The 18,860-nt window shown below is 37.5% G+C and overlaps 1 protein-coding gene across 1 annotated transcript; it reads right to left on the bottom strand.

Moving 5' to 3' along the window:
• Positions 1-17,547: 17,547 nt before the first annotated feature.
• On the bottom strand, positions 17,548-18,486 carry LOC123936053 (olfactory receptor 2L8-like; the record flags this gene model as incomplete). Its single annotated transcript, XM_045996836.1, has 1 exon — positions 17,548-18,486. A coding segment is annotated over one exon (939 nt), but the record flags the coding sequence as incomplete, so codon positions are not given.
• Between the last annotated feature and the right edge of the window lie 374 nt (positions 18,487-18,860).

The following is an 18,860-nucleotide window of genomic DNA, read 5'->3' as shown; positions in this document are numbered from 1 at the left end:
CCATTCACATTGAGAGTAATTATTGATAGATACATTTTTATTGACATTGTGTTGCCTTTGAAGTCTTTCTTTCTGCAGATTGTCTCTATATTTATGTTCAATGATATTCTTAGGATTTTTCCTGTTTTATAGAACCCCCCTTAATATTTTCTGCAGTTTCGACTTGGTGGTTGCATACTCTTTTAAGCCTTGTTCGTTTTGGAAATTCTTTATCTCTCCATCCATTGTGAATATCAGCCTTGCTGGAGAAAGTATTGTTGGCTACATGTTCTTCTCAGTGTCCTGCATATATCTTGCCAGCCCTTTCTGTTTTGCCAGGTCTCTGTGGACAGGTCTGACATTATTCTAATAGGCTATCCTCTGTATGTAGGGAGCTTCTTTTTCCTAGCTGCTTTCAAGAGGGTCTTCCTACAGTTATAAGTCTTCATTCTTACTATCAGGTATCTCAAGGATTTTCGAGAATCAATAATCTTGGGGGGAAACCCTTCTGCCTCTAATGCATGAATGCTGGTTCCCTTCGTGAGACTGGGAAAATTGTCATAGACAATTTGTTCCACTATATCTTCTAGACTTCTTTCTTTCTCCTCCCCTTCAGGGATTCCAATACTTCTGACGTTGGAACTTTTCATGGCATCATTTATTTTCCTGATTTTGTTTTTGTGGCTTCTAAGATGTTTGTTCCAGGCTTCCTCCTGATCCTTTCTCTCTGTTTGTCCTCCAGATCACTAATTCTATCTTTTGTCTCAGTTACCCTAGCTTTTAGAGAATTTAGATTAGATTGAAACTCATTGAGAGCATTTTGAACATCATCCCTGGTGGCTTTCAGTGCTGCCCTAATCAATTCTGTTTGGTCATCCATGGCTTTCTCCAACCTAGCTTTTGCCTGGATAATTGTTAGCCTGAATACCCTTTCCAACATATTGTCTATGTCAATAGCCATTAGCTCTATGTCATAGCCATTAGGCCCATCCTCTGTATTTTTCTTCTGTTGAGCATTCCTCCTCCTAGTCATTTTGGTGAGAGATGGCTGATCAGATGTAGCTGGATGTATTGACTGTGGTGCAGACAAGGTGCACTCTGGAACACTTCTGAGCAATCAGGATTCCCCAACCAAATGAATGAAAAAAGAAAAGAAATAGAAAAGAGAGAGGTAGAGAGAGATAAAGAGGAAAAAGGGGAAGATAAAAGTGAAGTCTCAGCCCAAATGTGCCCCAAGGTAAGATTAATGAAGTATACAAACAAAAACACTGATAAAAGTATGACAGGAGAAAATAATATATACGTATATATATAAAAGCAAAAAAAGGAAGAACTTCGTCAAAAAGTACCCCTAGAGATGAACCATGAGAGACTGTGGACTCTGAAAAACAACCAGAGGGTTATGAAGGGGCGGCGGGAGGGGGTGGGGTGTGGTGGGAGGTTGAGGAACCAGGTGGTGGGTAATAGGGAGGGCACGTACTGCATGGAGCACTGGGTGTGATGCCAGAACAATGAACACTGTTATGCTGTAAATAAGCAAATAAAAATAAATAAATTAATTAAAAAAAAAGTACCCCTAGAAGAAGATTTATATACTATCAGGATAAACACAAATATACAGAAACACTGGCAGAAGAAAAAGATGGGAGAGTGCTTATAAATTCTCAGTGTGGGCGAGGAAGGTTATTTTGATTCTTCCTGGATGTATCTTGATATCTTTGTTAAAGGACTTAACTTTCCTAAGATAAAGGGGATTAAAAATTAGCTTACCTATAGGGGTAGCATTGATTGGGGAAAGGGGATTACCTTGAGGTTTTACTCTATATGAATTTTAGAAAATAAAAATAAAATTAAACAAGACTAAACCAAACTAAATTTTTTTTAAATATTAAAAAATAGAAAAGCAAAAGAAAAACATGGGTGTATGCATCAAAAGTTCAGGTTAGAAAGTTATTATGGAATTTGATGTACTGGACATCTCACTGTGATGGTAAATAGGTTCAAAATTATCTATATTTTAAAAAATGAACCAGAATAGTGGTAACGAGTTAAAAATGAAAGTTGTATCTATGAAGTAGCGGTGGTCGTTCTCTTGTCATCTTTTTTTTTTTTTTTCCTTTCCTGGTTGGTTTCCTGGGGGAGGGGGCTGCCAGGTGGGTTTTCAGTCAGTGATGTTCCCTGAGGTAATCCTCCCACCCCCCTCAAGGAGGTGGGCTCTGAGGAAACCGGTTTTTTCAGGCTTTTGTTCTCTGGAGGTTTTTATGTTTGTTCATCTGTTTTCTCTCGCCTTGACAGCTTTTGATTGTTTTTGGAGGTTAAGAGGAAAGCAAACTGCACCCGGACCTGCCTCTCAGAGAGAAACCTCAGTCTGCTCCCTGTGGGTGCTGGAGAGCACATAAATTCCCCTTAGGCTGCAGGCAGAGCAGGTTCTGTGTCGCTTTGAGTCACGGTCCCTGGGGACGCATGATCTGCTTGTATTCAAAACCACAGCACCAGCAGCTATCTGGGCAGCTCCAGACTGCCAGAGAGATTCCAAGCAGCGATTCCACACTGAGATTTTCCCACTGGCCCAGGATGGGAGTGCTTGGTCTTTCCTCATCTGAGAGGTCCCAGCTGGCACCTGTGCACACCTCTCCCAGGGGAGGGTGTGGAGCGTGGGCATCTCAGGCCCTGATAGTAGGGCCCTGCGTTCTCTCCTCTGGCAAGGCTCCCAGCCCCTCATGGGAGCCAGACCCCACATGTTCTTGAGTGTGCTGGTGGCTCAGGGACAAAGACCTGGTTTCTCTGCCGCACTCTCTCTGGCTCAGTGCCAGGGGAGGCTGTCCTAGATCCAGGGACTTAAGCCCCTGTACCTAGCCACCACGATTTCCACAATTTCCCCGCATGATCCTTTGTTCTTTTTGAGTGCTTTCAACCAGACTCCAAGTTAATGCTGGTCCCCAGATGCAGGGCACTCTCATATTGGGGTATTATTTTCCAATTGGTCGCTTCTGATGGCTCCCTCCATCTTTTGTTTATTTTCCGATATCAGTCCGATGTTCCCACTCTGCTTTAGCTGCCCACTGGCATCTTCTGCCCCTTTAGACATCCAGATGTGTATAATTCTGATCTCAGGCTGATTTCATGGGTGATTGGAGTTCTTTGGTAGATAATCAGCTCACTTTAGGGTACAGGTTGAAACAGCACCTCCTCCTCCTCCCCCTGCCATCTTGTCTCCTCGATCTAGGTTTTTTTTTTTTCATTCTTATATTTATATTTTATAGATATGTTCCTTATTTTTGGCTTCCTATAAATTTATTCAATTTTACAAATTTATAAATTTATTCAAATTTACAAATTTGGGGTTAAGTGTCTCCTAACAAACACACCAAAATACACCCAGGGTCAAGTCTATCACCCTATTTTGTCCATATTTGAAATTATATTCTATCTCTTTTCCTTTTTTTATTATTTCAATCTGTTTGGAATTGTCAGTGTGTATTTTCTGGGGCCATGTTTGATATTTTTAATTTTGTTCTCTTGTTCATCAGTTGTTCTCTGGACAAAATTACTAGAAGGAGAAATTCACAATGAAAGAAAGAACCAGAGTAATATTCTTTGTTGTAGATTTTATTGATAAGGATATAAGGACAATTCCAGACCTGAATTCAAAAAAATGATTATAAAAACAGTCATTGAGCTTGGGAAAAGAAAAACAAACAAACAAACAAAACAAACATAAAAGACCCTAGAGATTTCCTTAGTGTAGAAACAAAAGAACTAAATCTAATCAGGCTGAAATTAAAAATGCATTAGCTGATGGGGTTCCTGGATGGCTCAGAGAGTTAAGCCTCTGCCTTCAGCTCAGGTCATGATCTCAGGGTCCTGGGATTGAGACCCACATCAGGCTCTCTGCTCAGCAGGGAGCCTGATTCCTCTTCTCTCTCTTCTGGCCTCTCTGAATACTTGTAATCTCTCTTTCTCTGCCTAGTAAGTAAACAAAATCTTTTGAAAAATGCATTAAGTGAAATGCAGTCTAAGATAGACACTAACAGCTAGGAAAAAGAAGCAGAAGGAAGATTTAGTGACATAAAGAACAAAATAATTGAAAATAAGGAAGGTGAGGGAAAGAGAAAAAAATCTAGTGGATAATAGAGGACATTTTGAGAAATTACTGAAACAATAAAACAAAACAATATTAACATTATTGGGGTTCCAGAGGACGAGGAAAGAGAGATACAGATTGAACCAGAAGGTGTATTTGAGCAAACTCTACCTGATAATTTTCCTAATCTGGGGAAGGAAATAAGCATTCAAGTCCAGGAGACATAGAGAACAACCTTCAAAATCAATAAAAATAGATCAACACTCTGACATATAATAGAGAAGCTTGTAAATCTCACAAATAAAGAAAAAATCCTGAAAGAAGCACAAGGCAAAATGTCCTTAACATTCTAGTATAGAAACATTAGACTGGCAGCACACCGATCCACAGAGACATGGCAGGTTAGAAAGGGCCAGTATGATACATTCAGAGTAATAAATGGGAAAAAGCCAAGAATACTTTATCCAACAAGGCTGTTGTTCAGATTGGAAGAAGAGAAGAAGTGCTTCCAGGGCAAACAGAAACTAAAAAATTGTGTGATTACTAAACTCACTGATCAAGAAATATTAATAGGGATCCAGTAGTTGAAAAGAGAGCCCAAAAGTAAGAGAGGCAAGAAAGAAAGAAAACATACAGAAACAGGGACTTTGCAGGTAATACAGTGGTACTAAATTCATAACTTTTAATAATTACTCTGATCTTAAATGGAATAAATGCTCCAATTAAAAGACACAGAGTATAGCATTGGATAAAAGAGCATAACCATCAAGATGTTGTCTATAAGAGACTAGTTTTAGACCTAACACACCTCCATATTGAAACTGAGGGTTTGAGAACAAATTACTACATTATAGACATAAAAGCAAGCTGAGGATAAGAGTACTTGTATCAGAAAAATTTGATTTTTAAACCAAAGACGGTAGTAAAGGATGAAGGGGGACACTATATCATACATTAGGGGTCTGTTCAACAAGAAGATCTAACAGCTATAAATATTTACGTTTGTGAATTGAAAGCAGTCAATTACATCAACCAATTGATAACAAGATTAAATAAATAAACACATTAATTATATTACAATAATAGTAAGGGACTTCAACACCACACACAGAATAGAGAGATCATCTAAGGAGAAGATCAACCCGGAAACAATGGTTTTTAATGAACATACTGGACCAGATGGACTTCACAGATATATACAGAACATTCTATCCTTGAGCAGCAGAATACAACTTCCTCTCCAGTGTACATGAATCATTCTCCAGATTAGATCTTATATGGCATCACAAATCACTTGTCAACCAAAACAAAAAGATTGCAATTTTTCCCTGCATATTTTCAGAACACAATGCTGTGAGAATTGAACACAATCACAAGAGGAAATATGGAAAGAACTCAATTAATTGGAGACTAAAGAGCATCCTACTAAAGAACAAATGGGTCATCCAGGGAATTAAAGAAGAATTTTAAAAATGCATGGAAACAAACAAAAATGAACACACAACTGTTCAAAACTTTTGGGATGCAGCAAAGGAAGTTCTAAGAGGAAAGAATATAGCCAAACAAGTCTTTCTCAAAAAACTAGAAAAGTCTTGAGAGGGGCAAGATGGTGGAGAAGTAGGAGATGCTGTGTCAACTGGTCCCCTAAAGTGAGCTGGTTATTTACCAGATCACTCTGAACATACATATAAACAGTCTGAGATGTAGGATTATATACTTCTGGATCTCTATGGGGACAGAAGATGCCAGTGGACAGGTAAAGTGGAATGGGAATGTCAGACAGATATTGGAAGATAAACAAAAGGGAGAGGGAGCCATAATCAGTGACCCATTGGAAAGTAATACCTCAATACAAGAATGCCCTGTGTTTGGGAACCAGCATTAACTTGGAATTTGGTTAAAAACACTGAAAAAGAACAAAAGATCTTAACAAAAGAAATTGGTGCAATCAAGAGGTTAGGGGCATGGATTTAAGCCCACAGACCCAGGACAGCCACCACCAGCGCCCTGCCAGAGAGAGTGAGGTGAAGCATCCAGGCCTGGTTGCCTGAGTCACCAACACAAGTGAGAGCGTCTGGATGGGGACATGCATGAGAGAATCTAGTGGGGACCAAGCCAGCGCTCTCTGAAACCACAGTCTTTTGCACTCTGCACACACACTGAAAGAACAGGGTCTGAGTTGCGCTCCACACCCTCCCCTGAGGGAGGCCTGGGTAAGCACTAGCCAGCGCTCTCTAGGACCAGTGATCATCTGAACACTCCCAGCCTCTGTCTAGAGGAAAATCTCAGCATGCTATCTCTGGTTGGGATCTCTCCTGCAGTCTGGACCTGCCCAGACAGCTGGGGCAAAGACAGCCACCAGAAACCAGCTCTCTGGACTCATATTGCTGGTGGGTTTAGTAGCACCAGGGTATAAGCAGTAGCTCCTGTGACCCCTGAGACTGAGGCTAGGGATGTGATCTGCTGGTGGGAGATGGCAGACGGGGAGTTTATGTGCTCTGGAGCACACAGAGGGGAATAGAATGAGGCATTCTCTGGGCGCCAGATGTCTGGGCCCAGTTTGCTTTCCTCTAAACCTCCAAAGAACCACCAAAAGGCTCCAAGGGGAGAAAAAAATAAACAAACAAACAACAAAACCCTCCAGAGAACAAAAGCCTGAAAAACAAATTTTATCAGAGCCTAGCCCTTTGATAGGGGATAGAAGGACTCAACTCAAGGAAGTCTGCCTAACAAATCAAGGGGCAGTACCTTCCCCCAGAAAGCCAGGGGGAAAAAAAAAGGCAAAACAAACAAACAAAAGCAAAAACAAAAAAAGAACAAAAAAAGAGGGCAAACACCACAGGATCTCCATAAAATTGTAAGCCCCAATATAAGAGGGTGGGATTATTAAGCTCCCAGTATTGCTGTAAGACCTGTATACTTCATAGATGCTACTTTTATTTTTAATTGATTCCCACTGTTCTCCTTTTTTTTTATTTGACAGAGAGAGAGGTCATAAATAGGGAGAGAGGCATGCAGAGAGAGAGGGAGAAACAGGCTCCCCACTGAGCAGAGAGCCCGATGTGGGGCTCGATCCCAGGACCCTGAGATCATGACCTGAGCCGAAGGCACAGGCTTAAACTACTGAGCCATCTGGGCGCCCCTATTCTCCTTCTTTTTAATTTGTAAAAGTAATTTTAACCTATTTACCATCAGAATGAGAGGTTCCTTATAACAAATTCCAATATAACTTTTAACATGAATGTTTTTGATACATATACCTGTTTCTTTTTTTTCTTTCCATTACTATTTTTAATAGTCATATAAAGGTAAGCTTTTCCCAATAAATACTACCCCTATATATAAACCAGTTTAAATCCCCCTTGATCTCAGGAAAGGTGAGTCCTTTAACAAAGACATCAAGACACACCCAGGAGGAATTAAAATAAACTTCCCCACCCACACTGAGAATTTATAACCACCCTCCCATCTTTTTCTTCTGCCAGTGGTTCTGTGTGTTTTTGTTCTGGTAGTACATAAATCTTATACTTGGGGTTCATTTTGGCTGGGTTCATTTTTTTCTTGTCATTTACTTTTGTTGTTTTTTGGTGTTTTTGTGTGTATACTTTATAAATCTTAACTTTAGGGCCCATTCAGTGTGGGTCTTCTATCCATTTCCCCCCCCCCCCAGTATCTCTCTTTCTCTCTCTCTCTCTTTTTAAAATTTTTGCTCTCTTTTTTGGTGGGGACACCTGATTGCTCAAAATCATTCCAGGGTGCACCCTGCCTGGATCACCGTTAATACATTAGGCTAGACATTCCCTCAGCCATCTTTCACCAAGATGACTAGGCAGTGGAATGCCCAACAGAGGAACAATTCAGAGACTGTGCCTTTTCCATCAGATCTATTAGATATGGACATAAACAGTATGTCAGAAAGGGAATTCAGGCTAACAATTATCCAGACGATGGCTAGGTTGCAGAAAACCATTAATGAAAAAATGGAATTGCATAAGGCAGAAGTGAAAGCCACTCTGCCTGCCTCTCTGCCATCTTGTGATCACTGTCTGTTAAATAAAGAAATAAATAAAATCTTCAAAAAAAAACCCAAAACCAGAATTAGGGAAATAAATGATTCCATGACATGTTCCAACATCAGAATTACTTGTATCCCTGAGGGGAAGGAGAAAGAAGATTAGAGGATATAGTTAACCAAATTATCCATGAAAATGTTCACAATCTGGGGAATGGAGCCAGGTCCATGTCCTAGAGGCAGAAACATGTCCCCCCAAGATCATAAAATCTAGAAAGGTCTCAAGACACCTGATGGTGAAAATTATGAATCATAATTTTAGATGGGAGCTCTTGAAAGCAGCTAGGGGGAAAGATTCCTTATGTACAGAGGAATGGCCATCAGAATGATGTCAGACCTGTGCACAGAAAACTGGCAATCCAGAAAGGTCTGGAAAGATGTATTCAGGCCACTAAATGAAAAGAACATGCAGCCAAGAATATTTTATACAGCAAGACTGACATTCAAAATGGGTGTAGAGATAAAGAGCTTCCAAGACCAGCAAGGTTTAAGAGTATGTGACCACTAAGCCAGCACTACAAGAAATATTAAGGGGGCTCTAGAAAAGAGGGGGAAAAACCCAAGAATGTCATTGAACAGAAATTTATGGAGACAACCTATAGAAACAAGGACTTCACAAGAAACATGATGTTAATAAAGACATATCTCCCCATCCATATGTTGTCTACAAGAGACCCATTTTGAACCTAAGGATATATCCAGACTGAAAGTGAGGGATGGAGAATGATCTTTCATGCCAATGGGCCACAAAAGAAGGCTGGGATAGAAATTGTCATATCAGATAAATTAGATTTTAAACTAAATACTGTAGTTAGAGGTACAGAATGACACTACATCATTCTTTGAGGGTCTATTCAATAATAAGATGTAAAAATTGTAAATATTTATGCCCCCAATATGGGAGCAGCCAACTACCTAAGACAACTGTTAATCAAGTTAGGGTCATGTAGATATGAATGCATTAATAGTAGGGGATATTAACCCACAATTCTCAGCTATAGACACATGATCCAAGCAGAAAATCAGTAAATAAATGAGAGTATTGAATGACATATTGGACCAGATGGACCTCACAGATAGATACAGAACACTCCTTCCTAAAACAACAGACTACTCATTCTTCTCGAGTGCACATGGAACTTTCTCCAGGATAGACCACATACTGGGTCACAAATCTGGGCTCAACTGATACCAAAAGATTGAGATTATTCCCTGCATATTCTCAGATCACAATGCTTTGAAACAGGAGCTCAACCACAAGGAAAAGTTTGGAAGAAATTCCAATACCTGGAAGCTAAAGACCACTTTGCTTAAGAATGCTTGGATCAACCAGGAAATCAAAGAAGAACTTAAACATTTCACAGAAATCAATAAGAATGAAGATACTTCAGTCTAAAACTTATAGCAAAGTCGGTCTTAAGGGGAAAATATATAGCCATCCAAGCCTTCATCAAAAAATTGAAAAATCTATAATATACCAGCTCTCTCTACACCTTAAAGAACTGGAGAATCAATAACAAATTAAACTAACCCCACTCAAAAGATGGGAAATAATCAAGATTAGAGGAATGATCAATGAGATAGAAACTAGAGATTCAGTAAAACACATCAAAGAAACTGGAAGTTGGTTCTTCAAAAGAATTAATAAGATCAATAAACCATGGCCTAACTAATCTAAAATAAATGAGAAAGGATCCAAATTAATAAATTATGAGTGAAAACAGAGAGATCACAGATAACACCAAGGAAATAGAAACAATCATCAGAAATTATTACCAACAGCTATATGCCAATAAGTTAAGCAATGTAGAGATTATGGATGCATTCCTGGAAACTTACAAACTTCTAAAACACAATTGGGATGAAATTGAAAATTTGAAAAGACCAATAAGTATTAAGTAGATTAAAGAACTGATCAAGAACCTCCAAAAAAACCAAGATCCCAGGACCTGATGGATTACCTGGGAAGAAATAATACCTATTCCCTGGAAGCTGTTCCAGAATTTGATACAGATGGAAAACTTCCAGACCCTTTTTATGATGCCAGCATTACATGATTACAAAACCAGGACAAGAACCCGCCAAAAAGGAGCATTTCAGACCAACATCCCTGATGAACATAGATGCTAAGATTCTCAACAAGATCCTAGCTAATAGGATCCAGCAGTACATTTAAAATATTATCCTCCATGACCAGGTGGGATTTATCCCTGGGTTTCAAGTGTGGTTCAACATTTGGAAATCAAACAATGTGATAGAACAAATCAATAAGAGAAGAGAGAAGAACCACATGGTCCTCTCAATTTATGCAGAAAAAGTATTTGGCAAGATACAGAATCCATTCATGATTTAAAACCTTCAAAGTACAGGGATAGAGGGAACATTCATCAACTTCATAAAATCTTTTTATGAAAAACCCTCAGTGAATATCATCTTCAATGGGAAAAAGCTGGCAGCCTTCCCTTTCCTTCCCTTTCAGATCAGAAACAGGACAAGAATGCCCAGTAACGACTTTTGTTTGATATAGTGCTAGAAGTCCTAGCAACAGCAATCAGGCAACAAAAATAAATAAAAGGTATTCAGATTGGCAGGGAAGAAGTCCAAATCTCTCTCTTCGCAGAAGACATTGATACTTTATATGGAAAACCCAAAGGACTACTCCCCCAAATGACTAGAACTCATAGAGCAATTCAGTAATGTGGCAGGAAACAAAATCAATGTACAAAAATCAGTTGCTCTCTTATACACAACAATGAAAATGCAGAAAGTGAAATTAAAGAATTGTTTCCATTTACTGTAGCACCAAGAACCATAAGATACTTGGGATCCTAACCAAAGAGGTTAAGGATCTGTACTCAAGGAACTACAGAAACCTCATGAAAGAAACTGAAGAATACACAAAACAATAGAAGACCATTCCATGCCCATGGATTGGAAGAATAAACATTGTTAAAATGTCTATACTGCCTAGAGCAATCTAGACTTTCAATGCCATTTGGATTAAAATTCCACTGGCATTTTTCAAAGAACTATAGCAAACAATCCTAATTTGTATGGCACCAGAAGAGACCATGAATTGCTAAGGAAATGTTGAAAAAGAAAAAGAAAACTGGGGCATTATGTTGCCTGATTTCAAGCTTTACTACAAAACTGTGATCACCAGGACAGCAGGGTACTGACACAAAACCAGACACATTGACCAGTGGAATGAAGTAGAGAGCCCAGATATGGACCCTCAACTATATCGTCAAATAATCTTTGACAAAGCAGGGAAAAATATACAGTGGAAAAAAGAGAGTCTCTTCAATAAATGGTGGTGGGAAAATTGGACAGCTATGTGTAGAAGAATGAAACTCTACCATTCCCTTTTACCATACACAAAGATAAACTCGAAATGGACAAAATACCTCAACGTGAGGCAGGAATCCATTAAAATCTTAGAGGAGAACATAGCCAGTAACTTCTTTGACATAGGCCACAGCAACTTCTTTCAAGATATGTCTCCAAAGGCAAAGGAAATAAAAGCAAAAATGAACTTTTGGGTCTTCGTCAAGTTCAAAAGCTTCTGCACAGCAAAGGAAACAGTGAACAAAACTAAGAGACAACCCACGGAATGGGAGAAGATATTTGAAAATTGCACCATAGACAAAGGGCTGATATCCAAGATCTATAAAGAACTCCTTATCTCAACACCTAAAAAACAGATAAGCATACCAAAATATGGGAAGAAGACACTTCTCCAAAGAAGACATCCAGATGGCTAACAGACACATGAAAACATGTTCATCATCATTAGCCATCAGGAAGATTCAAATCAAAATGACATTGAGATACTCCCTTACACCACTTAGAAGGGCCAAAATTAATAATACAGGAAAGAAAAAGTGTTGGAGAACATGAGGAGAAAGGGTATCACTCTTACACTGTTGGTGGGAATGCATTTTGGCACATCCACTTTTGTAAACAATGTGGAGATTCCTTAAGAAATTAAAAATAGAGCTACACTATGACCCTGCAATTACACTATTGGCTATTTACCCCAAAGATACAGATGCAGTGAAAGGAGGGGCCATATATACCCCAATGTTCATAGCAACAATGGCCACAATCACCAAACTGTGGAAAGAACCAAGATGTCCTTCAACAGACGAATGGATAAAGAAGATGTGGTCCATATATACAATGGAGTTTTATGCCTCTATCAATGAGGATGAGTACCCAACATTTGTATCCAAATGGAAAGTATTTGAAGAGATTATGCTGAATGAGGTAAGTCAAGCAGAGAGAGAGTCAATTGTCATAAAGTTTCACTTACTTGTGGAGAATGAGGAATAACACAGAGGACATTGAGAGAAGGAGAAGAGAAGTGAGTTGGGGGAAATCAGAGGGGAAGATGATCCATGAAAGACTGTGGACTCTGAGAAACAAACTGACTATTTGGAGAGGAGTGTTTGGGTGGATAGGTGAGCCTGGTGGTGAGTATTAAGGAGGGCACATATTGCATAGAGCACTGGATATGGTGCATAAACAATGAATCTTGGAGCACCGAAAAAAATAAAATTACTAAAAAAATAAATAAAAATAAACAAGGATCCTAAAATACCCTCTATGCTTCCTGAACAGTGTGGAGTAGATGCATACATTTCCAGAAGATACAAAACTGTGAGCATGGCGAAGCCCCACAGTATTCAGTGCATTCTAAAGGATGAGAAAGAGTAAGGAACCCAAGACCAGAAATAAACTCACGAATATACTGGCAATTTACTTACAACAAAGAATTCAAGAATAGACTTTGGAGAAAGGACAATCAATGCAGTAAATGAATAATCTATGTATTTTTCAGTTGAGAAAACTGAAGAGCCAGATGCAAAATAGTGAAACTGGACCATTATGTTAAACCATACATAAAATTGATTTACAATGGATTAAAGACAAAGCCACCATTAAAATTCCTAAAGAAAAAAGAGATTAGCTTCTTTACAGGTTTATATAAGTTTTTGTGTCTTACACTAAAGTCAATAAGGACAAAAGTTGAAGTAAACAAGTAAGAGTATATCAAACTAAAAATCGGCAAAACAAAAAATATTATCAACAAAATTAAAATGCAAACCAATGAATATGAGAAGACACTTGCAAACCATATGTGTAATAAGGAGTAGAAGACAAGATATAAAAATAACACATATAATTCAAGCAAAAATTTTATTATAAAATTGGCGGAGACATGAATAGAGATTGGTTAGCAAAGAAGACATACCAATGGCAAATGTACGAAAAATTATAGAAAAAGATGATCAATGTCATAATTGGTCTGAAAATTGTAAATAAAACTGAAATGAGATATAACCTTCCACATTTAGAATAGCTATTATCAAAAAGAGGGAAATGGAAATGTCGGTGAAAATGTTGATAAATAGGAATCTTTGTACACTGTTTTTGGGGATATAAGCTGGTCTATTCACTATATATATTTTAAAAAGTATGGAGTTTCCTCATAAAATTAGAAATGGGACAATCATACCATCCAAGATATGAAACCAACCTATATATCCATTGATGGATGAATAAATAAGGAAAATATGTATAAATACATAAAATATATAGAGTATATTTAAATACATTTATATAAAGAATGAAATTTTGTCATCTATGACAACATGGATCGACCTTGAAGATATTATGCTAGGTGAGGAAGGTTGGGCAGGGAAAGACAAATGCCAAATGATCTCATATGTGGAAGACAAGACAAAGCAATAGAAAAAAACAAGTTTATTGATATATAAGATACATTGATGTTTCTCAAGGTCAGGGGGTGGGGACTGAGTAAAATGAGGACAAAAATCTGTAGAAAAACATGAAGAAATCAGGGAGAATAAAAATCAAATATTCAAATTCAGATCACTAGTGTAAAGGAACATAGTATCTGTTAAAAGTATCCAGTCAATTTAAAATAGAAAGGATGATGTGGTGCCTGGGTTGCACAGTTGGTTGAGCCAACAACTCTTGGTTTTGATCACGTTGTGATTTCATGGTTGTGAAATCAAGTCCTAAGTCAGGCTCTGTACTCAGCTCAGTGTCTCCTCAAATTCTTTCTCCCTCCCATTAATGCATTCTCTCTCTTTCTTATAAGTAAATAAATCTTAAAAAAATAGAAATAATGACATTATTTAAATTGCATTGAAATTCTTTTTTTCTTAATAATGTTTAGAAGAAAATAGACTCCTACTTACATGAATTGCATGTAGTTGCATATATATTTGAAATCATTTAAGCATAAGAAACCTAAATAACAATAAGATTTCAATATATTTGTTTAAAATTCTATTTTCTATCAAATTAATTATTTTATTAAATAATACAGGATTTTATTTTTTCAAGTTTTTATTTAAATTTTACTTAGTTGACATAGGGAGTAATATTGGTTTCAGGAGAGGAATTTAGTGATTCATCACTCATATACAGCACCCAGTGCCCATCACAAGAGCCCTATTTAATACCCACCACCCATTTAACACTTCCCCACACCCTCCCCCTCCATCAACCTTCAGTTTGCTCTCTAAAGCTAAGAATATCTTTTGGTTTGCCTCCTCTAATTTTTCCTCCCTTATGTTCATCTGGTCTGTTTCTTAAATTCTACCCATGAGAGAAATCATATGGTATTTGCCTTTTTCTGACTAACCTGTTTCACATAGTATAGTACACTCTAGCTCCATCCATGTCATTATAAATGGCAGGATTTCATTTCTTTTTGATGAATGAGTATTATTACATTGTGTGTTTATATATACCATATCTTCTTTATACATTCATCAGTTTATGGGCATATGGGTTCTTTCCATAATTTGGCTATTGTTGGTAATGCTGCTATAAACATTTGGGTGTATTTGAAACACAAAATACAGGTTTTTAAATAGATAATCACATTTGTATAATTTGAAATGCAAATTTCTTGAATATTCAACCTACAGAATAGAGCTGTAAAAAAATAATAGAAACCATGGACCCTTGTTTCAACAGAAAGTTCAAAGAACATTGACCATTCTTCTTGTGTCTGACCTCTCTCTTGACATGTCTTAGAAAGCAAAACTTCTGCTATCTCTGCTAGTACCTGTCACTTCCTTGTCTGACTCTTAGTTATGGAAAATGCATATGTTCATATTTTCCATTAGATTATTTAATCTCAAAATTCAACTTTGGAGTGGGTATCTCTAAAAAGAAAGAGATATACACTTCACTAAATAAACAGCAGAAGAAGAATGAGTAGCATATACTACAATTCACCAAGTTTTCAGAGGAGCCCATCATATGATTTTGAGCTCTGAATTGTGCGAGTTGTGAGTCATTCTCAGGCATATGTTGGAAATTTATTCTGGTTGTGAAATATGAATACATCATTGGGTCAGCATTTCTGAAGAGTCTGAAAGTCACTTTTAAAAAATATATTTGCCCCTTAAGTTGATCTTTTTTTTTAAGACTTTATTTATTTATTTGACAGATAGAGATCATGAGTAGGCAGAGAGGCAGGCAGAGAGAGAGAGAGAGGAGGAAGCAGGCTCCCTGCTGAGCAGAGAGCCCGATGTGGGGCTCGATCCCAGGACCCTGAGATCATGACCTGAGCCGAAGGCTCCCCACTGAGCCACCCAGGTGCCCCCCTTAAGTTGATCTTAATTGATTTCTGTTTAGAAATGAATTCATTTCAGTTAAGAACCTTAGATAATAACATTTCAAATCCCAATTTAATCAACCAGAAAACACTTTTAATAAAGAGTAAATGTTTGATGAATGTTTGGTCATTGATATTAAGCAATGAATATGTTATTTGTTCCCAATTTTGAAAGTGAACTATGTAGTAAAAGGCTAATCTTGCAATTTAAGCACTTCCTTTTTGAAAACATTATTATATTATCATACAGCTTTTTTCGAAGAGAAAAATTTCCATCATATATTAGGTGATAAGTCATATTTATGCCATCTGAAAATCAAGCTTTTAATCAGTTAAGAGTCAAGAAATCTATAAAGACTTACTTAGTTTTACTATAAAAATACACACATTCATAATATATCTTCTTACATGTGGATCTTTTATTTTGAGGAAATAATACTTATTTTCAATTCTAATATCAGTCATCCATGATGCTTTGGGTAATACAGGACTTCTTGCCTGTTTATTCTAGCTTCCATGTTCACAACTGACCTCATAACATAAAGGGTAGAGTAGAATTATCCCCCAAACAGTGATGGTAATTTGTCCATAGTATCCAGTTGTAGAGATAAGCTACATGTAGTAGTAGGACATTTGTAAACTAGTACCTAAAGAGGCATATCTATTAGAAATAGTGGTGCAGAGAGTGTCACACCAAACCAACCCACAAATGTGGTTCAGTGGAATTATAAAAACACGAAATGGGGGCACCTGGGTGGCTGAGTCATTAAACGTCTGTCTTCTGTTCAGGTCATGATCTCAAGGTCCTAGGATCCAGCCCTGCATTGGGCTCCCTGCTCAGTGGGGAGCCTACTTCTCCCTCTCCCACTCCCCCCTGCTTGTGTTCCCACTCATTCTGTGTCTCTCTCTGTCAAATAAATAAAATCTTTAAAAAAAATAAGAGCACAAAATATATAATGGAATGCTCATAAAAGGAATTGTCTTTTGAAATGTTAATAATAACTTTTTGGGCTGTAAATATGAGGGTTTTCAACTATCACTGGGGAGTGGATCTGATTGATTAATCTTCACAAAATAGTACATAAATCCTATCAATACTTTTAGAAAATGGCTTTCAATTTTCCATAGTCCATTTACATCTTCACAATCATAATTATTTATCCTAACAATGTAGATCCCTGGTAAATTGCTTTCTTAGATTTCTTCTAGGTACTTCCAGCGTCCTGCTCATAAAATAGATAAACTTATAAAGATATCTAATTCCATGCAGAGGACTTTGGCTAATTGTTGTATCATTTCCCCTGAAAATCAGGAAAGAAGAGAATCAATATTGACTAGTCAAGTGTAAACTTTATTTGAAATTAAACTTACATATTTATATATATTATAATATTTCTTGTTCCATTCTCTTTATTTTAGCCACTCAGGAAGGTATCCTAAGTATATTAGAACTATTATAATTAAGAATACCATCAAGTTGTACTACTTCCAATGTCATTTCAATGTACTAATAAAACCTTTTTACACACAAGTTAAGGGAAAATGTATGCTCTTTACATTTATTAACAAGTTACCAGATAGAAAACAAAAGGAGTGTTTGGGATATGTCATTATTTTGGTAAATATCAATTATTTTAGTTTTCTAGGTTAATACGATCCCTGTATTCAATCCTGGAATGGCATTGCTCTTAAGGAGTATACAAGGTGAAATTAATATACTTCTAAGTAACAGAACTAGTGGGAACTTTGTTATATTTCTACATAGCAGAACCTCAGAATCACTCTTTTCAGGGCCCCCATCACCTCCTTTTTTCTCAGGCTGTAGATTATGGGGTTGAGCATTGGGGTCAGGATGGTATAGAAGACGGCCAGGGCCATGTCCTCTCTGGGAGATTGAAAGGATCTTGGGCGTAGATAAGTGTAAACAAAGGGTGCATAGTAAAAAGTCACCACAGTGAGGTGGGTACTGCAGGTCGAATAGGCCTTCTTTCTCCCTTCTGTTGACTGCATACGGCAGATGGCAAGGAGAACTCGGCCATAGGAACATGCAATGCCAATGAAAGGAAATGCAAGGAAGAGGGTGGTGCTCACAAACACTGTGTATTCATAGACCCAGGTGTCCATGCAGGCCAGCGTCAACATGGCAGGGACATCACAGAAGAAATGATTGATGGTTCTGGATCGACAGTAGGGTATATGGAGCGCATACACAGTGTGGGCACAGGAGTTGATTGAGCCCATGATCCAAGATCCTGTTATCATCAACACACATACTCTTTTGCTCATACGAATGGGATAATGGAGAGGAAAACAAATTGCCATGTAACGATCATAGGCCATAGAGGCCAATATTAATCCTTCTGCACTAGCTAAAGTAATGAAGAAGAAACTCTGAATTCCACACCCAATGAAAGAAATAGATTTCTTTCCAGAGAGATAATCAGAAGCCATCTTGGGGACAATGGTGGAGATGAAGCTCAGGTCCATCAGGGAGAGCTGACTAAGTAGAAAATACATGGGTGTGTGAAGATGGGTGTCCAGGAGGATGAGGATGATCATGGACAGGTTTCCAAACAGAGCCATTAGGAAAATGAGAAAACTGAGAATGAAGAAAAACAGGCCAATTCTTGATGGTGGGAATAACCCCAAAAAGAAGAAATCAGTTGATGTTTGGTTAATATTTTCCAAAGGACATTACTTTAGTTTTCCCTAAAGAGAGACACATATTAAGTACAGAAAGATAATCTCTTATTAACTCGTTATTTTAGTTCTACCATGATTTATTCAGGAAAACTTACAGATGTTAAAAAAAATAACACATACATTGAGAAAACAAATTAGTCAGTTTTTTGCCTCATAGATAAAATTTTGATGAGGCATACATTTGTCTACAAAATATGTCACAGAAATTGTAAATTTGTAATAGTAATATATTTCTGTAATGACTTTATTAAGATGCATATATTTTTATTTTTCTGTTAATTTATATCTCCAGAACTTACTCTTTTTATGTATGCATTGTAAATCAATGTAAATGTGTATATTACAGACCCATACTTGAA

Source organism: Meles meles, unplaced genomic scaffold (genome assembly GCF_922984935.1).
Source record: "Meles meles unplaced genomic scaffold, mMelMel3.1 paternal haplotype, whole genome shotgun sequence".
Lineage (NCBI taxonomy): Eukaryota > Metazoa > Chordata > Mammalia > Carnivora > Mustelidae > Meles > Meles meles.
The sequence above is the reverse complement of the archived record's forward strand: the minus strand, read 5'-3'. Positions and strand labels throughout refer to the sequence as shown.